The sequence below is a fragment of the Meles meles genome, chromosome X, assembly GCF_922984935.1.
Source record: "Meles meles chromosome X, mMelMel3.1 paternal haplotype, whole genome shotgun sequence".
Classification (NCBI taxonomy): Eukaryota; Metazoa; Chordata; class Mammalia; order Carnivora; family Mustelidae; genus Meles; species Meles meles.
The window spans coordinates 27,626,128-27,648,067 of record NC_060087.1 but is presented as its reverse complement, the minus strand read 5'-3'; the positions used below and the strand labels follow the sequence as shown (position 1 = coordinate 27,648,067).

Sequence of the window (21,940 nt, the reverse complement as noted above, 5' to 3'; positions counted from 1 at the left end):
CTGTTTATTGTTTTGTTTTGTTTTTTTCTTTTCCCATGATTTGTTTAACCCCTTGCACTCAGTTTTAGATAGTCTTGGATGGCAATGAAGCCTTGATGGGTTTAGTGGCATGAGAAGCATCACAAGGACAAGAAGGTGAAGAATATGTTTGAGAAGAAAAATCAGAGTAGCCCATACAGAGGTCTGTGGCACGCAGACAGGGATAGGCTTAGGAGTCAAATGATTTTCTCCTTGGAAGTGGCTGGCTACCTTTGGGGAAGTTGCTCATGTGTAATAATGGATATCTAGCATCCAACGAGGTAGCATTGTTGTCAGGATTAAATCATGTTTGTGAAACATTGAGCCCAGCTTCTGCTGCATTGTAGCTGCCGAAGAAGTTCTGGCTGCGATGTACCGGAAAAGGAGGATCTGAGACATTTTGCTCCACCTCCACCTCCACGGTCTTAGTTCTGTGACCTTGAGTAAATTATGTAACCTCTCTCTGCCTCATTTTTCTTGTCTATAAAAGATGGTAAGAGTACCTGGCTCAGACCATCAGCCTCCATTAATAAAGGCAAGATGCTTAGGGCCATATCTGGCACATAGGAAACTCACAACACTAGTTGTTATCATGTTTTAATTGTTATGCTGTAGCAGTTTGTACTTGAACTTAGCCACAAGGCTGAGAAGCAATGCTGTAGGAGCTTGAATTGTAAAATGGTGCACTTTTAGAGGAATGGGGTGATGGGTTTTGGTACTTATTGCGGGTGAGTACTGTATTTGAGTGGATCAGGCTTGGGGCAGATAATTACTATTAAAAGATTACAAGATGGGTATTTACTAAACCAAACTGTTTAATCACTTGCATCCCTCACATTCCCTTTCTTTCTTTTTTTTTAACCTTCCATTTTGGGCTGCCCATTGTACAGATATTTAATACTCATTCTCTTCAGTAACACATGTGGTATGAGTTACTCTAGTCACTGCTGGTGTATAATGTCATCGCGTTCATGAACCAACAGCTCAGAATTAGCTTTCACATTAGCTTACCTGGCTTTGTGAAGTTTTAATTGAAGTATTGTCCTCATTACCACCCCTCTGGCCACTATCTTAGAGAAAACTTCTGCTAAAAGTAAGGCAGGTCATTAATAGAAGAAAGAGAGAGAGAAATGAGATTGAAGTATTGGAAATTAGAACCAACTGACAGTACTGTTTTATGTAGTATTACCACTTTTTGTCTCACCTGGTCTCACACCACCAAAATGTCTGAGGCAGCAAAGGGCGAGCAATTTTGCTCACATCGTGTAAACAAAACATGAAAGCAAGTAGAGAAATCTTACTGCATCCTTTCTCCAGAGATTGCTCTTCTTTTTAAATTACTTAAAATTTATTGAAATGGGTGTTAATAATAAGCGCCCTTCCCCATAAAACAGGGAATTAAACTTAACTCTTCCCTACAATGTAAACAGCTTGATTAGGTATGCGGCATTACAAAATCCATTTAAAAACTGATTATACTTGCCCTTGGAGCACATCTAGAGCTCACAGTTAAGAAGCTGTACACATTTTCCTATCAAACAGAACATAAAGTTTCCATATTCCTCAGAATCGGCTTCGTCTGAGCCATGTGTTTGCTTGGAACTGTGCCACATAAAGCAACCCCTCCACATCCCCCCCGCCCCCTGAAGCTGGGCTTTTTTCATGCCGCAGAGCAAGTGTGTGATTTACTGGCATAGTGTGCTAATGTAGACCCATTTTTATAGGATAAGAACTAGTACAGTCCAGGGAATTGAAAAGTATATCTGAGGTTCTCCCTCTAGAATATGTCCCCTCTTTTAAAAGCTGTCACACTGCAAGTTCCAATTGAGTTAGAGGCTGTTGTGCTCCTACAGGGAAATATATTCTATTGTAATTTTTATGTGCCCCAATAACAGTCTGTTCTTTGTTTATTGAAGAGAGCTTTTATGTCATAAAATGGTATTTTTTTTTGACAGAGAAGCAGAATCATTGTTTTATTATAGAAATTTTCCTCTTACAACAGCAAAAATAAATAGATCATCTCTTAAGCTTCTGATCAATGTCTAACACCTCGTACCCCCCAGCAACACCTCCCTGCCAGTGGATTAACACTCTGTGAGAACAGCTCTGTTCACCTACCAAGAAATGATCTTCACAAATGATTTACAGCTAAACCAGGGCTTAAACACATAGTACCCAATCAAAGGGTACTTTTTTTTTTTTACCTTTTCCCCAGTCATATAATTTCTGAGAAGAAACAGATTAATGTCAGTCTCTGAGAATATGCAAAGTATGTTGTTCCTGTTGAAGCATGAGGCCCAATAGCTAAGCTGTATTTTCTTCATATGTATGTCTAAATGGTACATAGCGTACTGTTTTAATGCAAAGGTAGGTTAGAGAGTTGTGCCTACCTCGCTCCTCCTTTGGCACATTGCCTCTTGTGTTCCCTCCCTCTCTCCCTCCCCCTCTCCCTCATCTTACACTTACTTGTAAAGCTTCAAGAGGTTTTCATACCGTGAAGATATCATTTTTTAGCACAAGCTTAGAATTGTTCACTTTCTGTTATCTTGGCTTTGTAGCACTCAGAACTTGGTGACATCAGAAGGTTCAGACCCGATCAGTTAAATACATTCTACATAACATATTCCTCATCTGCTGCTCTTACAAAGAGACCAGGACTAGCTGTATTCGACTAATGTCTACCTAAGGTATTTGAATGCTGATAGATTTATTACTTTCATCTCCCCCAGTTTGATTGATATAAATGTAATTACCCTCATTTTACAGATGAATAAACTGAGCCTGATTCTCTCCCTATATAGGCAACATGAATCAAACAGCTGTGCCAATTATTTTGATAATCTTCACATGCACCACTCAAAGATAGAAAAATAGCATTTGGGGGCTTGAATGACACCAGTTGACCACGTGCATGGGTTTTAATTGCCTCTGGATAATTGCTCATTCTCCCGCTTGACTTGCACGTACAGGTAGCATCACAGAACAGTAATATCTCTTACTTTGCCTCAGTTTATTGGTGGCTGCCACTGGCAATAAAAACCAAGGTTCTTGTCTCAGCTAAATAAGTGCTATCTTGAAAATGTTTTGAAAAACAAAAAGGCTGAAAGCATTCTTAGCATAACCTTTTATTTGCTTTGAGCTTTTATTTTTGAAGGGATTAGTATAGTACTTGTTAAATAACAGGCCTCTTTCCTAGAACCTGGAGAATTACCTGAAGACTCAGTTCCCAAAGAAAATATCATAGATCTAATGCAATGATAGATATAGAAGAACATTGCAACATTATGGTCACAAAATGTGACATCATAATAGTATATTGATTATTCTTACTACCACTGATAATAATCTTTGAAGTTATATTTTGGAGGGATCCCAATTCTTTCTCCTACTCTGACATTCTCTTTATTCTTCAGAGCAGAAATCTAAGAATTTAACATTCTGAATACTTACTTTTTTCTAAACTGAAACTGCAGTCACTCTCTTCTGCTATCTAATTTAATATAATGTTACAAATGGAATAAGAAAATCTGCTTAATAATTCTCTGGGACAGTTTTACCAGCAGTGGGGTTGAATTTATTTTGCTTATATGCAGTGGAGTTAATATTTTCTCCTGAAATAAAAGGGTGTGTGAGGTTAAGTTAGAAATGGTTTGCAGCTGGTGCAGCCACTCTGGAAGACGGTGTGGAGGTTCCTCAAAAAAATTGAAAATAGAACTACCTTATGACCTAGCAATTGCCCTACTGGGTATTTGTCCAAAAGATACAAATGTAGTGATCCAAAGAGGCACATGCTCCTGAATGTTCATAGCAGCCATGTCCACAATAACCAAACTATGGAAAGAGCCCAGATGTCCATTGACAAATGAATGGATAAAGATGTGGTATATGTATACAAGGGAATATTATGCAGCCATCAGTAAAATGAAATCTTGCCGTTTATAATGATGTACTTGGAACTAGAGTGTATTATGCTAGGCGAAATAAGTCAATCAGAGAAAGACAATTATCATATGATCTCCCTGATATGAGGAATTTGAGAAACGTGACAGAGGATCCTAGAAGAAGGGAGGGGAAAATGAAACAAGATGAAACCAGAGAGGGAGAAAAACCATAACAGACTCTTAATCTCAGGAAACAAACTGAGGGTTGCTGGGAGTAGGGGGGTGGGAGGGATGCGGTGGCTGGGTGATGGACGCTGGGGAGGGTATGTGCTATGATGAGCACTATGAATTGTGTAAGACTGATGAATTCCAGACCTGTACCCCTGAAACAAATAATGTATTATATGTTAATTTAAAAAAAGATGCTTAAACATGTAAAGAAAAAAATATGACCCACAATCAAGTGGGAAAAGAGCCATGGAGAAAGACCATGAGATGAGTCATGTGTTGGTATTATCAGGCAAGGATTTTAAAGAAGCTTTTATGAATATAGTCAAGGACTTAAAGAGGAAGGTAGTCATAATGAGTAAACTGATGAGAGAACTTCCACAGAGTTCACCTGAATTTAAACCATCCTTTGAAAATATTGATGTAAATTTAAAAATGGTTTGGTGTGGGGAAAAAAAAAGAAATGGTTTGCAGGGACACCTGTTTGGCTCAATCAATTAATCCTCTGACTCTTATTCTCAGCTCAGGTCTTAATCTTAGGGTCATGAGCTCAAGACCTGCATCAGGCTCCACACTATGGGCCCACTTTAAAAAAATGGTTTACATGTTTTCATGACTGGAAATTTAAACAGAGGGGCTGGAAGAGGGTTTTCTTGGATTGTTGCAAGTGTAGTTTTCCAGTCTTCTCTTTAAAAGAACTTTGGATGCAGTGGTACAAAGTTAATATTTCTTTTTTTTTTAAGATTTTATTTATTTATTTGACAGAGAGAGATCACAAGTAGACAGAGAGGCAGGCAGAGAGAGAGGGAAGCAGGCTCCCTGCTGAGCAAAGAGCCCTATGCGGGACTCAATCCCAGGACCCCGAGATCATGACCTGAGCTGAAGGCAGCGGCTTAACCCACTGAGCCACCCAGGTGCCCCAAGGTTAATATTTCTAAAAATGCCACATTTACTGTGGCTCTCCTCTGTTCTCAAGATTCCATTGCTTCCCACTGCCTTCAACATCATGTTCTTACTCATTCATCTGGTAGTCTCAGCCCCTGCCTCCCTTCTCAGCTTGATCACAGCCATCATAGTTCTGCACAATACGCACACACTCTTCTTCCAAGCACTCTAGTGTGTTGGTCCCTCCATATACTGGTGCAAGCTCGGTCCTTGCCCTGGAATTGCCCCTCCCACCATTGTCCTTATCAGTCCTGTTCATCCCCCAAATGATAGTTCAGGTTCCTAATCTTCTAAGGAACTTTCCCTGAGCATGCTTATATGAGAATTGTATCCTTCAGAATCCTGTCAGCATAGAGTCTGTAGAGTGTAACGTTTGTCATTTACATGCTGTGTTTTCTTATTGGCTAACTGCATGTGTGAATGCAAATGGGCAGGCCTGAAGATTGTCTCCCCAACAGCATTGTAAGTCCATTGCAAGTTCCTTGAATTCATTGAGGATGCTCTTTTTTGCAATCCTCTATCACGTGCAAAGCACATTTCCTACTGTAATATATTGTGCATAGAATCCTGCCAATAAATATTTCCTGCCCGTTTGATTGATTGGTGCTCCACTTACCTGTTAACACTGGCCTTCGTTATCTGCATTTCTGTGGCTTTGGACAACATCTTCAGGATGCAAAGTCAGGATGTTCTGCACCAGGCAAAATATTACAAACAATGGCCTCAGATAATTCTATTTCACTTCTCATGTCATGTCATTTATCTTCCATTTTATTAATTTGGTTCACTTATAATTCAGTTTGCTGTATAGGGTACTCTGATTAGATAAAAGACAATTTATCTTGACCAACTGAATTTAGAATGCCTCCAAAATGGTGTTATTCAAGGTAGAACAAGAAAAGAATAACAGAAAATTGGAGCAGAAAAAAATCCCAAAACATGGATACTGTAAAATGATTTCACTTTTCGGGGCACCTGGGTGGCTCAGTGGGTTAAGGCCTCTGCCTTCAGCTCAGGTCATGGTCCCAGGGTCCTGGGATCAAGCCCTACATCGGGCTCTCTGCTCGGCAGGGAGCCTGCTTCCTCCCCTCTCTCTCTCTCTCTCTGCCTGCCTCTCTGCCTACTTGTGATCTCTGTCAAATAAATAAATAAAATCTTAAAAAAAATGATTTCACTTTTCCCTTTCCTCTAAAATATATGGAGGGAGAAAAAAAAAACATGTTGTTTATTTCATCGGGTCATAACATCAAAAGTGAATGTGATGTACATGACAGAAACTGGTCTTAAAACTGCCCCAATTATCCTTTGTCAACATGCGAAATTTACAGAACAATAGGATTTCAAGCAATGCGAACAATGTAGAATAACAGATCTGATGTTGAACAGCTAAAAATATCAGCACCCTTTCTGTCAGCTTAGAAATGTATTTGCAAATCATTATCAACAAATTGTAGCCTAAAATTCTTCTTTCTTCTTGACTTTGAAATTATATTTTGAGATCCCCAAATTAAACCACATTATTTACTTTTTGGCTCATGTCACTGAAAGGAGTTTCCATTTTTGCATATTAAGGGGTTTATGAAGTGACAAATAAATCATTCCTTTAAATTTTCTGTGGCAGAATGACTTGGAAATGGTCATCATAATCTCTTCTTCAAACACAGGAAAGAATTTATTTTTAAAATAATATACTAATAGTTGGATGCCTGGGTGGCTCAGTCGGTTAAGCTTCTAAGTCTTGATTTTGGCTCAGGTCATGATCTTAGGGTCATGATCTCATGAGATCAAGCCCCCAGTCGGGCTCTATGCTCAGTGGGGAGTCTGCTTGAGATTCTCTCACTAACTGCTTGTGCAAGAACTCTCTCTCTCTCTCTCAAATAAACAAATAAATCTTTTAAAAAATAACATACGGTTAGTAGAATAGGTTTATAGTACACCATTATAGGAAAGGCTTCAAATGTGGGAGGCTTAAGATAAATTTGTTATGCCCCCCCATAACGCCAACAAGTAAGAAATACATTATATGAGAAGTAGAGAAATAAATTCCACAGACTGTTCTATGGGTGTTTGAATCCAATAATAATTTCTTAACTAGGTATCACATTTTTCCTATTTAAAGTTAGCCAAGTGATCACTAATTTTCGTAATACTAATAAACACTGTTTGAAACAGGGAGGTGTGTTCTAGTAATTTCCACATCCTTCCAGTTAGAATTCTCTTTCTTGTATCACTGCTTTCCCTTACTGTGTCCAATCATTTTGTCAGTCAACACTTTCACTCGTGGTTATCTGTGTACCATATTTCCGGGAAAGACCAAGAACTGAGGAAGGTGTCCCAGTTAGAAAGAATAAGGTACACAAAGGCATGGAATGTCACAAGTCTTGGCTCCCATAGCTTCAGTTTTTCTAGTCTTCATTGTTACCCAGTTCCTCATCATAAAATCCAATACCTCAGATGGATTTTTAAAAACCTAACTGTAAAATAAGATAGATTGTCTTTTATCTAATCAGAGTGCCCCATACAGCAAATTTAATGTTAAGTAAACCAAATGTATAAAATGGAGGGTAAATGACAGGATGTGAGTAGCGAAATGTAACTCTGAGGGCTTCCATTCTGCCTAAACTTACCTCCTGTGTTTTCCAGTGAAATTGTAGGCACCAGCCAACCCAGTTGAAACTTCATTTTATTGCAGTGTCCTTGCTCATTCTTTTCTTTGCCTTATAATGCCCTCCCCATGACCTAGCCAAATCTTCCAAAGTTTAACTACAGCCCCATGCCTTCTATGAAGTCTTTCCAGAGAATTCCCATATGTGGTAACTCCCCAAACTGATTACTTCTAATGGTTGTTCCTGTCTTCAGCATTTACTTTGGTACTTTTGCTGGACTCTTTCTCAGATATACTACTGTTGAACTTCCTGCTGTCTCCTGGGAGGCTGAATATATAAGCAGCAACAGTGAATTTGGTATTAGCAGGAGGCACTCGTAGAGCCAAGGGAAAGAGGAGTGTGAGCCAGGTGATGGTTAGGTCCCTTTACAGACATAACTCCTGTCAAGAGGTCCTCTCCCTGCAGCTACTTCTCAGATTCTATTAACTGCACCCTCCACTTGGTTCTTCCAGCCTTGAAGAAAGTTTCCCCTTCCCAATTTGAATGGGTCATTGGTTTATTGCAGGTACCCTGACTGATTCAGTACTTAGGTAATTAGATAGCTAATTTCCCCTTTTGTATTCCCATATCATGTTTCTGTTCCATTAATTTCATCTGTGTGATAATTATGCCATACTATGTTATGCTGTAGTATACTTTATTATACCACAGCATACGTACTTTGTAACCATATAGTACTATACTCTCTCTATTAAGTGTGTGGGCGCTGGGGCCAAATATCCTGTGTTAGAAGTTCTGATACTTACTAGTCTGTGATCCTGGGCAAATTGCTTAACTTCTTTTTCTTTCATTTTCCTTCTCTGTAAAATGGAGACAATACTACCTATCTCATACAGTATTATGATGATTAAACTGATTAATTTTTTTATTGAAAACTTTTACAGTTCTTATGCAACAGGAAGTATTCCAAGCATTTTACAAACATGAACCCCATTAATTCTCATAACAAGGTTAAGAGGCGGATATTCTTGTGATCTTTGTTTTACGGTAGTAGAAATGAAGAGAATGGTTAAGTAACTTGCCAAAAATAATAAACCAAGTAAATGGCAGCCAGAATTCAGACCCAGGCAGCCTGACTCCAGAGTCCATTCTTGTGGACTATGATAGACCATTTCTGGCATATAGTAAGTACCTAATAAACAATTATTACTGTCGTTATGAGTATTATTTCCCACTGTATTAGTTCTTTATGAGTCTTTATTTTCTGCTATATGACAAGTTCCTTAAAGAAAGAGGCCAAGGTTTATTTGTGCATGTCTGGAAACCAAGTGTTTGGCCTTAATTGCAGGTCAGTAACTGTTCATGGAATTAATTATTAGTAGTTTCTCATGTATTTTTCAAGGCCACCCTACCCTTGGGAACAACTAATACTGAGCTAAAACTACAGATGGAATTTGAGATCCCCACAGCCATTTTTTGTTGCCTGAACCACAGCTTCCCCTTTTCATCCCAAATTCTTAGAAGATTCACCCCTTTGTCTGGAGGTTCCTTGCTTTACTTCTTTCCAGTCACAATGACTTTGCTTCTCCAGTAGCCATTGGTACTGCTGGGTCCTGTCTTAAACCACTGCATTCTGTTCTGTTCTCCTTTCCTGAGCAGAAGAGATTTTCCCCTAAAACATGTATCTTTTAGCTTCATGATTGCTACGAAAGAAATTTCGAGTAAGTTCTTATGAACTAAACAAAAGGCATTTGATGGACATGATATAATTTGTGTTCAGATGCATTTTTCCCATCACCAGTTGACTAGTGCTTCAAACAAGATACAGAATTTTTATTCTCTGTTCATATCAGGGTGGAGGTCAGGATTTGCTACATAATTTGTGGGGTACAGTGAGACTTGAAAATGCAGGGCCACATGTACACAAAAATGATAAAGAATTTCAAGATGGCGACAGAACCACAGAAAACAAAGCACAGAGCCCTTCTTTGTGCAGAGCCCAGTACAACTATACAAGCTGTGCCTGTGGGAGGTCTCTGTCTATCCAATGGAATATTTTTTTCTTAGCTTTTCTATCTTCCCAAGCCTAAAAACTTGCCAAAAAGTTACTTTTTCAATGTCTTGCAGGAAGTCTAATAGTTGTTATGTATGAACAATTTTTGGTGGCTTGCTTTGACATCCTAGTATTCTTGAGCCACACATGTAGAGTAGAACCTCACCATTACCATGTAACACACCTAAATTATCTTTTTTCTCCTCCAATTAAATTCTAGGCTTATTGAAAATAATGGCCATATCCTTTTTTTTAAAGTAGTGATGGTTGTTTAATAGAGATACTTTTAAAATACTAATTTACTTGAATCTTAGGAAGGATATTAATAATATCCAGAAGTTGTGAGTTATACACCCAGGAGGTAATATTGTGGAATCTCCATGTTATGTAGATCTGAAGTGTTGATGAGAGATTGAGGGTCAAAAAAAGGGCAGAAGTGGGTATATTCACAGGAGCTTGAAATTAAATATCCCAAGACAGGATTAAACAAGAAATGATTTTATTTGAGGAAATATTTTTGTGAAAGGAAGTAGGGAGTAGGTCAAGGAAGGTGGGGGAACCACTGGATCAAAATGCAAGCCTGCCTCCAAGTGAAGGAAAGGGAGAGGACGTTGTGCAGAAGCATCCCAGAAGATCTAAGGAAGATTCAGCAGAGCTGTTGGGGAGTCACTGAGGCCAAGGCAGCCAGAGGAGCCCTGTGTCTCCCAAACAAGGCTCTGCTTTAGTATTGTTATCACATTCGGTCATTGGTGGAGAAGAGCCTGCAGGAAGCTTGGCTTCTCTTCAGTGGAGTGATGGGTTTCCAAAGGCAGCAGCTTGGGTCCCCAATCACTTAGGACCCAGTTGTAAAAGGCTTGCACATTGGTTGTCATGGCCTCCACAGTGGTTATTAGGGGACATTTAAAGCCTTGTAAGTAATAAAACTACCAGAAGAAAACATGGGCAAAGCTTCTTGACATTAGCCTGGGCTTTGGCTTTTTGGATAATGACACTAAAATCACAGACAACAAAAGCAAAAATACACTAGTGGGAATGCATCAGATTACAAAAAAAAAAAAAAAAAAAAAAAAAAAAAAAAGCTTCTGCACACCAAAGGGGAAAAAAAATCAACCTACAAAATGAGAAAATAATTGCAACTGTCTATCTGACAAGGGACTAAGATCCCAAATATATAAGGACTTCCTGAAACTCAATAGCAAAAAAACCCAAATAATCAGATTTTAAAATGGGCAGAAAACCTGAATAAACATTTTTCCAAAGAAGACATCCAAGTGGCCAGCAACATCATTAATCATCAGAGAAGGAAAAATCAAAACTATAGTAAGGTGTTACCTCACACCTATTGGAATAGCTATTTTCAAAAAAACAAGAGATTTTAAGTGTAGTGCGGGTGTGGAGGAAAAGACCCCTTGTATATTGTTGGTGGGACTGTAAATTGGTACAGCCAGTGTGGATATCGAATTTCCTCAAAAAATTACAAATAGAGCTATCATATGGCCCAGTAATCCCACTTCTGGATATATATCCAAGGAGAATGAAATCAGGATCTCAAGGCAATTTCTGCACTGCATGTACATGGCAGCATTATTCACAATAACCAAGATATGGAAACAACTCAAATGTCCGTCAACAGATGAATCCATAAAGAAAACATGGTATGTGTACATATACAATGGATATTATTCAGCCTTAAGAAAGAGTGAAATCCTGCTATTTGTGATAACATAGATGAACTTGGAGGGCATTCTACTAATTGAAATAAGCCAGACACAGAAAGACAAATACTGTATGATGATACTTATATGTAGAATCTAAAAAAAGTCAAACTCAGAGAAACAGAGTAGAATGATGTTTTCAGGGGCTGTGAAGTGAGAGAAATGGGACAGTATTGATCATAGGGTACCACTTTTAGTTTTAGGATGAATAAGTTCTAGAGATTGAATATACAGTATAGTAACTATAGTTAATAAGGTACACTTGAAATTTGTCAAAAGGGTAGATCTTAACTGTTCTTATCACACACAGTAAACATGGTATATGTACATATACAATAGAATATTATTCAGCCTTAAGAAAGAGGGAAATCCTGCTATTTGTGATAACATAGATGAACTTGGAGGGCATTCAATTAATTGAAATAAACCAGACACAGAAAGAAAAATAATGTATGATCTTACTTATATGTAGAATCTTAAAAAAGTCAAACTAACTTCAAAGTAACTGAGATGTTGACTATATTAACTAGTTTGATAGTGGTGATTCTTTTGCAATGTATACATATAATAAAATATCAAGCTGTATACCTTTATCTAGTAAAGGTTTTATTTATTTTAGAGAAAGAAAGAGAGCATGTGAGTAGGGGGAGGAGTAGAGGGGGAGGGAGGGAGAAAGGATTTCAAGCAAACACCCTGCTGAGCCTGGATCCTTGACGTGGGGCTCAGACACTTAACCTCCTGAGCCCCCCAGGCACTCCAAGTTGTATACATTTATATACAATTTCTATTCAGCAGACTTACCCAAATAAAGCTTAAAAATGTTTTTAAAAAAGGAGCCATAGAGACAATTTAAAAAAATACATTTTGTATAATTTAGACAAAGTCTTGTTGAGGACCATGTAAGTTCCAGTTCATTCTGAAGACCCTCCTTAACCCCGAAATGTGGTTAGCCATCTCTCCTATATGCTTTGATAACTCCCTGTGCTTCCCCTACCATAATTCTCACCTCAGCTTATTGTAATTTCTTATTTACTGCCTGTCTTAACTACTAGTTTGTTTTCTCCCTGAGAAGAATAAATTTTCTTCCTTCACTTCTTTATCACCTGTGCCTAGGTCAAGGACTGACAAAAAAAATATTTGCAGAAACCCAGATTGGGGGGCATGCTACAAAATAACTGGCCTTCAAAAACAGTCAACAGTATGAAGTTCAAAGAAAGGCAAACAACTATTTCAGATTAAAGGAGACTAAAGAGATATGACAACAAAATTCAATGCATCAGTCAGACCAGTAAATGAAAGGCAATTCGTGAGATAATTGTCATACTGTGAATAAAGAATGTGGATTGGATTTATGGAACTAAAGCCATAGGAAATTTCCTGTCTTTGAAACTGGGCTGAGGTTATATAAGAGAATGTCTTTTTCTTAAGAAGTAAACACTAAAATATCAAAGGTAAAGGGCACAATAGCTGCAGATGATTTGCCAATGGTTCAGAAAACAGTATCTGTTATATGTACAGATATATATACACAGAGACAATGATAGAATGGGAAGTGATAAATAGAAATGTGGCAAAATGTTACCAGTTGGTGAATTGGGGTGAAGGATACTTGGGAGCTCTTGGACCATTCTCACAATTTTCCTCGAAGTTTTAAATTATATAAAAATAAAATGGTTTCTCAAAAAGTATTTATTGAATGAATGGAGGACAAAAGGGTAACCACAGTTACAAGGTGTTTATGAAGAAGTTACCAATGGAGATGCTGGTAGAACATTCAGAGATTAAGTATTAAATTTATACCAAGTTGGAAAATATCGAAGTCAGTTTAACATGTAAATGTGAGGGAGTGGAAGACAATGGAGACAGCTTTGGATTTGGGCAATCTATTTGGAGACGCAGCTGAATGCAAGAATGAAGGTGCTCAGTGAGGCAGTTGGAAGCTAGACATAGGAATAGCTTCCTCATAGGGAAAACTCCTTTAGTTTCTAGAACGGCTATAATTTAGGGCTTACCTGCCTTAAATGGTTTTTTTTTCCCTACCCATAAAGTAGTTCCATAAACTGTTCCACCTTGCCCATCTTTGATGTTAATTTTTTAAGGTTGTAAATAAAAGAGTAAAAGGTTTACATTTTTACATTATAGGAAAGCTGAAGTCATGTTTGTGTCCTGAAAATGGCAGCAACTGAAGATCACAGTAGGCTTTAGTTCTAAATATAACTATATGAAGACTGTTGATTTTTGTAGAAAATATTAAAAGTGTGAAGAGTTTGTTGTTAAGGTCTTTTCTTAAACATATAATACTAAATATTCAACTAAACTCTAGAGTTTTCTATGTGAATATTATTTAGGTAGAATTCTGTTTTACCAAATACAACAAAAAAGTGTAATTCTTTCTGAGAGCCTAAAATGACCTACTTAGAGTATGTATAGTTTCATTGTTTAACTCCCTTTTTCATAGAATTGCTCTTTATAACCACTTCCTTCAACCCTGGGGGGACTTAGTAGGATTAATGACTTCTGATTCACTTTGTATTTGAAGATTTTTTTTCTTCCATCTTTGCTCAGCTAGTGGAATCCATGATGAATTCTCATCTCCACGGGGTAAGCTGTTTTTAGTAAAGCCCAGTAGCTGGCCTATGACCCCTTAGAAATAGCATTGATTCCTTCCTGCTCTTGTGTTTGTTTCTTTTGGAGTGATAGAATCCTGTAGACATGCTCAATTATTATGCTTCGGTACTGTTAAGCATGTAATGGTTTTAGTTTTGTTCACTTAAGTTATATGTGTAATGAATACTTGGGCTCCTATCAGAAAAACTAATAAGCATAAATAGCATTCGACCTGTTTAGCCTGACAAATAGAGACCACTTCAGCTAGAATGAGGACGCTGAACAAAAGAGGACTGGAGGTCATTTGAGGATAAGGATTAGAGTAGAAAAAGCGTTCTGGGGGGCGCCTGGGTGGCTCAGTGGGTTAAGCCGCTGCCTTCGGCTCAGGTCATGATCCCAGGGTGCTGGGATCCAGTCCCGCATCGGGCTCTCTGCTCAGCAGGGAGCCTGCTTCCCTCTCTCTCTCTCTGTGCCTGCCTCTCTATCTACTTGTGATCTCTCTCTCTGTCAAATAAATAAATAAAATCTTTAAAAAAAAAGAAAAGAGAAAGAAAAAGCGTTCTGGTGAGAGAAACATCTGGTAAGAACACCAGATGGGGGCAAGAAAACAATTTCATAGATGGGTATTTTGGAGGTGGGTACTTTAATGATTAGATCTAAGGTATTCTCCCATCTGTGGCTGGCTCAGTGGAATAGAGGTGAAGGTCATTCTATTGGAAAAGCTTGGAGGTTGTAAAACAAGTTCTCAGGTAAGAGAAATTATAATAGCAAATAGAATATTTGGTGTTCAAAGGAACACCAAATGAAAAGAAAAAAGTAATCATTGTTTTCACTGCCTGTGTGTGTTCTGTTCACTGGCAAGAAATTCTTTCAGCCACTGTTTTTTGTAATATCTTAATAAAAAATATTTAAATATGCCATATTCAAGTCCTTCCTTTATTTCTGGAAAGAAAGCCAAGGGAGAAAATTCCTATTCTGCTCTACTGAGAAACTACTATTTAATGAGTATATTCGTGTCTGATAAATCCCATAGCAGTATATATTATTGTATAGTGTCTTTTTAGAAATGAACCTTTATACGTATTGACCAAAGAGTGGGATAAAGAGTTACAATTCTGTTTTAAAATTCTTTAGAAATGCATAGTTTTATTACAGCTATGAATCTCCTTAGGTTTTTAAGGAGACTGCTTCAAAGGATGTCATTAATAATCTTCTCAGGTGCTTACAAAGCCTGTGTCTGTCAGCAGAAATAGAGAATCACCCAACTAGAGAACAGGTTTCACAATACCCTGAGACCTAGTTTATTCATTAGAGAGGAAAATGGCTTGTGTTAAGTCTAAATTGACATGCTTGCTAATTTCAGCAGTAAAAGCTGTTCATTGAGGTCAGGTTTAATTTAAATTAAAGTTGATCAGGTTACTTCTACAACCTACTTCTAAAAGAAATTTGTGATCCTAAAAGGAGAAAAGTAAAGCCAACGTTGAGAAATATATCCAGAAAAGAGAAGCGAAGAATATCTTCGTTGTTTGAGGGTGCATTAAAATGAAATCAAATGAAAATAATGATAATCTTTGTTATATAAAAATTTCCAAGTATCAAAAAACACAAATTTGCCTTTAAATTACACAAAGCATACCTAATCCATTCATCCACGGTAACACCCATAGTGCCTAGAACAGTACTCAGCACTTGAGATTTACAAAATGAAAAAATGAGTAGATAAATGAATGAATTTTTGTGCTTTGCTACCTCTGTTATGTAGAGTTCCTGGTTAAATTTGAGGAAATTATTTGACTTTATCTGAGGGTTCTGGTTAAGGCTATTTTTTAAAAAAAATCTCTTGAATGTATTAAATATTTAAGAGTCAGGAATTCCAGAATACCTTTTAAGCTTTCTAGGTCACAGATGACCAGAGTTTAACATTCTAACCCTGGAAAACATCTTATTTCATAACATCTATCTACTACTATATGATTCCCATTCTGAAATTTGTTCAGTACTCTCCAACTGACTTATGCCACTTACTTCAATAGCTGTCTTTGGCAATTTTTTCCATATTTCAAACACCCTTTTGTGTAAAGAAACCATAAAAGTTAGAAACCTGAAAATTGGATTTTTCTTCAGAGCAATCACAGTTTATAAATGTGGAAAATTGGTTAAAAGTTAGCCCCTCCAATTTTTCAATACAGAGAGGGGAAAATGCTCAAAATAGATGTGTAATGTTTGGATAAGTTCTTGCCATTATTTTAATATTACCAAAAGCAATTGAACTGAAATCACAAGGCCTGTCTCCCTACCTGTTCACGAAAGAAACACTGCAAGATCTTCAAAACTTGGCCTTTCTCAACCCAACAATCTTTATAAAATCAGCAGTTGTCAAAGAGCTTAGTAGTCAACTAAGTTTCAGGAAGTGGAAACAGCATCAGATTTAAAACCATAAGGACTGTAGCTTAGTTACTAGTGGGGTTATTAGGAGAATAAAAACGAGAAAATGTGTGTAGGGATTATAAACTAATAACAAATATTCATTATATTTTCCCAAATTGAAATAAAATGTGTTCCATTTTAGAGTGAAAACAAGGGAGAGATCTTATTTTTCCCAAGCTTCTTTGTAAATATCACTGGGATATGAGCCCTTTAGTGGAGGGAGACTAAGGTGACAGAGACAATAGATGGACACTGGAAGGATTTCTGAATAATTAACATTGTCACCTATAAATAAATATGTAAATAAGTAAATAATTCTTGGCTTTATTCTCTTGGTACTCTTATCCAATGCAGTATTAAATTAAAGTCATTTGTAATACAGAGTATGAATACTAATACTTCCTTTGGGGAAGGACTGACTTGGCTCATCTGCATCACCCTCTCATTTTATAGGTGAGGAATCTGGGGTGCAAAGAAGTTAAGTTAGTTACATCTCTTAAATCACTTCCACGCTTTTCCTGGTTCTAAAGTATGCACCTGAATTTTGACACCACACAAAATGAGATTACAAGTATAAATAGCTATCTTTTTTAAATACGTTGTCATAATTCAAAATTGCATTTCTCACTTGTGGCGCTCGTACACTGGCTTAAGTAAACCCAGGTACTCTAAAATGCCTCCATCTAAGCTCTTAAATAGTGAAGTAAATCTATAATCAAGATTTTCATTTGAAATATTTTTGGTATCTAAGAATGAAGCACATTTCTTGTTGAATTGTTCTCTATAAAGCTTTACACATTAGAGATTTATATCCATAATATCTTTTTTTTTCCAAAAGTGCTTTGGTTTTCAAATTGCACTTTACTTTGTATCACATAAAAGGAATGCAAAATGCTGGAGAACCTCAGTACTAAATTGTTTTGTTTTTGTTTTGTTTTTTTCCTTCAGGCTACGCTGCAGGATTTGGAACAGAGGCACCCCCAATTGGAAGAACTCATTACCGCTGCCCAGAATTTGAAAAACAAGACCAGCAATCAAGAGGCTAGAACAATCATTACTGATCGAAGTAAGTCTTTTAACAAGCATGTGAAACTTAAGGAACGATGTCTGAAAAGTTTCAATAATGACTTAAGTTGATTTACTTCCACTGAATTCAAAAAAATTGTGAAAAAATTATGGGTGGCTCAGTGGGTTAAGCCTCTGCCTTCAGCTCAAGTCATGGTCTCAGTGTCCTGGGATTGAGCCCTGCATCGGGCTCTCTGCTCACCAGGGAAGCTGTTTCCCTCTCTCTCTGCCTGCCTCTCTGCCTACTTGTGATCTCTCTCTGTCAAATAAATAAAATCTTAAAAAAAAATTTTATTACATAAATCATTGTAAATTATAACTCTTGTACTAACATTTTTTAGTCCATAGTATTTTCTTTCCATAACTGAATGTAATTCCATGAAGGAGAAGAAAGAAATTTTTCATCAATCTAGGCTCTGTAGATGCAAAGCAGAGAGCAGCAGGCATGGTGAGCATGGTGTGGCAGCACATTTGCTCCTCCCTTGTCTTCTTTCTGGGCTAGCGTCCATGGAGATGTCAGTCTCTCCCTCATATTCTTGGTTGTTGGTCCAAGCAGGCAGTTGTTTCCTGGACCATCTCTCATTCCCTTCTGCAGTGACACTTTCATATCTGGACTTCCCTCTGCTACTGTGATGCCCTCATTATGTAACAGCAGAAATCAGTGTACCATTCCTTTTGCCTTACTAGACTGGGTGGGAATCTTGGGAGTCTCTTTAAGGCCCCTCTGCCTAGACATTGCATCTACTCTTTTCTTCTTTACACAGAGTGATTCAGAGTACCTGTACATAGTGTCAGGAAAAGGAATAGAGGAAGCACAAGGGGAAACTACTCTCCTTCTCTTTCCCTCAGAGGTTCTCTCCTCAGGAATGAGGCCCGGCTCACCTCTGCTCTCTGACTCTTGTGCATGTCCCCAGGTTTCCTCCCTTCCCTTTCCCTACCTCCCCTTCAGGGACACACATCAAGACTAATTTTTTTAATGCCCCCTGTCATGCCTTTTTTAATGTCCCTTCTCATCCCTTCTCACAACCAGAGGAATTTTTTTCTAGTGTGGGAGTAGTGAATTTTTTTCTAATAGGGAGTAGGGATGAAAGATCATTTCATCATCTTTTTTTTTTCCCTTCCAAATCTTTTGTCTTTTTCTAGGCCTGGGCTTTTGAACCTCAAAAACCAAGAATCTATGTTTTCATAATTTACATTCTCTTGCATTTGCACTAGCCTCAGGAAGTGGAAGCAGAATGTTTTGTAGCTAGTACGTTGGAGGGAGCAGAAAAAGTAACCAGTATAAAGAGTTAATATATGAAAAATATTATTGGTCATATTTGTATGTGTTAGGTAAATAGTGATAATAGCTATAATTCATTGAGTTCCTCTTAGGTAGCAGATAATAGGTGTTGTGTTTTGTGTGTGGGCATGGGTACAAAATCTTTATAATATCAGCTAAATTTCATAATCCCTCATTTTATAGATGAGGAAACAGATTCTGAGAATGGTTAATCAAATTGCTCAAATTTACAAAACAAGCAAAGACCAGAACTTGCAATTTACAAATATTTCTTTCTGTATTGAATGTGTGTGTTCCTTCTAGAATGTTTACCATGTTCCATCCTGTTTTATTGTTTTCCTTAATGACCTTAATCACTAGGACAGGATTAAATACTTTTTTGGTCTGCAAATTATGTATGTTTTAAATCACTTCCTAAAGACATTCCTCTTTCAGTTTTCCTGATTGTTAATTAAAATAGACTTTTCTTGGTTTTGAAATTTTAACTCTTTATTGTTGCTCAAACAATGTATTTGAATATGTGCTAATATATTAGTTGGGTAGTACTAACCACTATATGTCAGATCTCAAGTCTTGGTGGCTTACCATAGTATAAGTTTACTTCTTTTCTGGTGCAGTCCAAAATAAGCAGCTGTCTATGAAGTCATTCAGCGACCTAAGCCCCTTCCATCTTTTGTGTCCGGATCATCTGAGTCCTATGCATTTAATGCGCAAATGAGGAATAAACATTGTTCTTTAGAACTTATCATGAGACAGGCCTGGTAGTGGTTCATAGTCTGTTGGCTAGAACTTGTCACATGACCACATCTAATTGCAAGGGAAACTGCAAAATATTGACCAGTGTTGAGCCAGGGAAAGAGAGAAGCTAGTTTGGTAAGAACTGGTCATTCTCTTCCATAACTAATTTGGACAGAAAGAATACACTTAAGTTGTAGAGTTCTGTGTAAGTTATAAAATATCATTTGTATAACCAGCAAGGCAAGAGCAAAATCTCCTTGTAATGATCAACACAGAGAGCTTTTCAATTGATGTAGTAAAATGTTCCTCCCTCATGCTGGAACCATGGGGCTTCTTCATCAGGTTGCAACATAGTGGTCCAAAAGAATGAGTCTTAGTGATTTACTCAGTATAAGACTGAATTCCCATTAAACAGTTAAGTGATCTGTTTCTTGCCTGAGAAATATGGAAATTTGGCAAAAATATTTATGCAAATCTGAATACATTATATAGGAAGTCGTTTGTCATTTTACTAATGAAAAATAACTTCTATTTTTTTCCCTAAGAGGAAAATAACTCTAATTTATTTTATACTATCCATTCAACATTGTCTAAACATTTTCCATTATCCCTTGCAATCTTTTTTTTTTTTTTTTTTGGATACTGTATTGACTTTTTTTCATGATGTAGATTTAAATTGAGTGACGGGGGACAAATTTTTATCTCTCTGCTAATATCCAATAATTGGAAGAGTTCTGCTTCTCTAAGCTTTTGTCTTTTAAGAATGAATACCTTTATGAATATTTATAGTATAGTGGAAAGATTCCAATCCATGTGGTCAAAAAAAAAGCATTTCTTAAAAGCCAAGTGTCTGTTGAGACATGTTATATTGCTTATTAAGAGCCTAAGCCAGAATCTTTGTGCCGAATATGCCCAGAGCCTCTAATGCTACTACCAGGATAATTCTGACAAGATATGTTTATCTAAACAATGTCATTTGCAGCCCTGCTGTGCTTCAGTTTATCTCTCCATTTTAAATCTATGAAATGGGATGGAGATTGAATACTCATAAAGTTTCAATCGTGTGCAAAATAGCATTTTCCTTCGTATAGATTTGGCTTTCAGGGAATGAGCAGAAATAAAATACTTGCTCATAAAATTGTATTTTCTTATTTGAAGATTTCAATAGTCCTTTTTTATTGCCCTGAAACTTCTAGAAATACTTAAGATGGAATCAGCTAAATAAAGAAAAATATTCAGTAAGAGTATAATGCTATTTGAAACATTTTTCCTTCTTTGGTAAGTCCCAGTTCATAACTTCGAACAGTTGGGGAAATCTATATATACTTATTGCATTCCATCAAGAGAAAAGTCCAGTACAAAGCAATTCCTCTCTACTAGTAATATCCATGCTAAAATCTCAAGTAATTGGGTCTGCAAAATACCAACATGCTTCACTGTATAAAACGATTTCCACAGTATCTGTTGTTTTCAGATGATTGTATTGATGGAAATCATGTTGCAATAATCTAGGTGAGAGAAAAATGTCTTTCTTAGTGCATTCAAATAAGAAATTCTCCTCGCCATTTCTGGTGTTCAAACTGCTCATTTTCCTTCCATCCTTTGGTTGCTGAACATGTCAGCCACTCCTGGTCATTTTCTCCTACATAAGGGCTAGCTAGGTCAGGGGAGCAAAACTAAGTAAGATTGAAAGGATCTGAGATTGCTAAGTGGGAGGTTTCTGAACTATGCAAAACTCTTTTTCATGCCCACTGCTATGGCAGATCATAATACCATAATACCTCATATAGCAGTGAGGAAGATATGGAAAAAAGGAGTTCATCTCTCTTATTGGTTCGTTTATTCCACAAATAATTTGGTGAACATGGCTCATTTGACATTTGTATTTTAGAGCCTTGCTTCTATAGCTTCTCCTGCTACATAACCCCCACCATTACCATTTTAAAAATCTATAACAACAGCACATACAGGTTTTGAGGGCAAGCTCCCTGGGCTGCCTTCTTAGTAACTTTGTGACCCTGAGCAAACAGCTAATCTCTGTAAACTATCTGATCTTGGTCACCACCTCTATAAAATAAGATTACTTGTATCTGCCTCAAGGTTGGGAGAATTAGATGAGATAATACAGGAGGTGCACTTAGATCCAAGACACAGTAAGAGCTAAGTAAATGTTAGCTCTTGTCATTTTAATTATGATCTAATTGGATTGTTTGAATGCTTAGTGGGAAAGCATTTAATAAGCTCTTTGGTAGCTGCCTGGTTCTCATACTACAAAGTTGAAAAGAGAGAAGTTAAAAAAAATGGAGAAGGTTGCTTTAGAACACACGGAATAACATATATTAAAAAAAATTAAATACAAGAATGATACCAGAATA

The 21,940-nt window shown here is 37.2% G+C and overlaps 1 protein-coding gene across 9 annotated transcripts in view; it reads left to right on the top strand.

Annotated features, from left to right (window-relative positions):
* The window catches only part of DMD (dystrophin), a 2,324,635-nt gene that overhangs the window by 1,706,781 nt on the left and 595,914 nt on the right, over window positions 1–21,940 (top strand). For all 9 annotated transcript variants that reach the window (XM_045994540.1, XM_045994546.1, XM_045994545.1 and 6 more), the window contains one exon: window positions 17,429–17,546. In XM_045994540.1, the coding sequence (XP_045850496.1) occupies window positions 17,429–17,546 (118 nt within the window). The remainder of the gene's footprint in view (window positions 1–17,428; window positions 17,547–21,940) is intronic.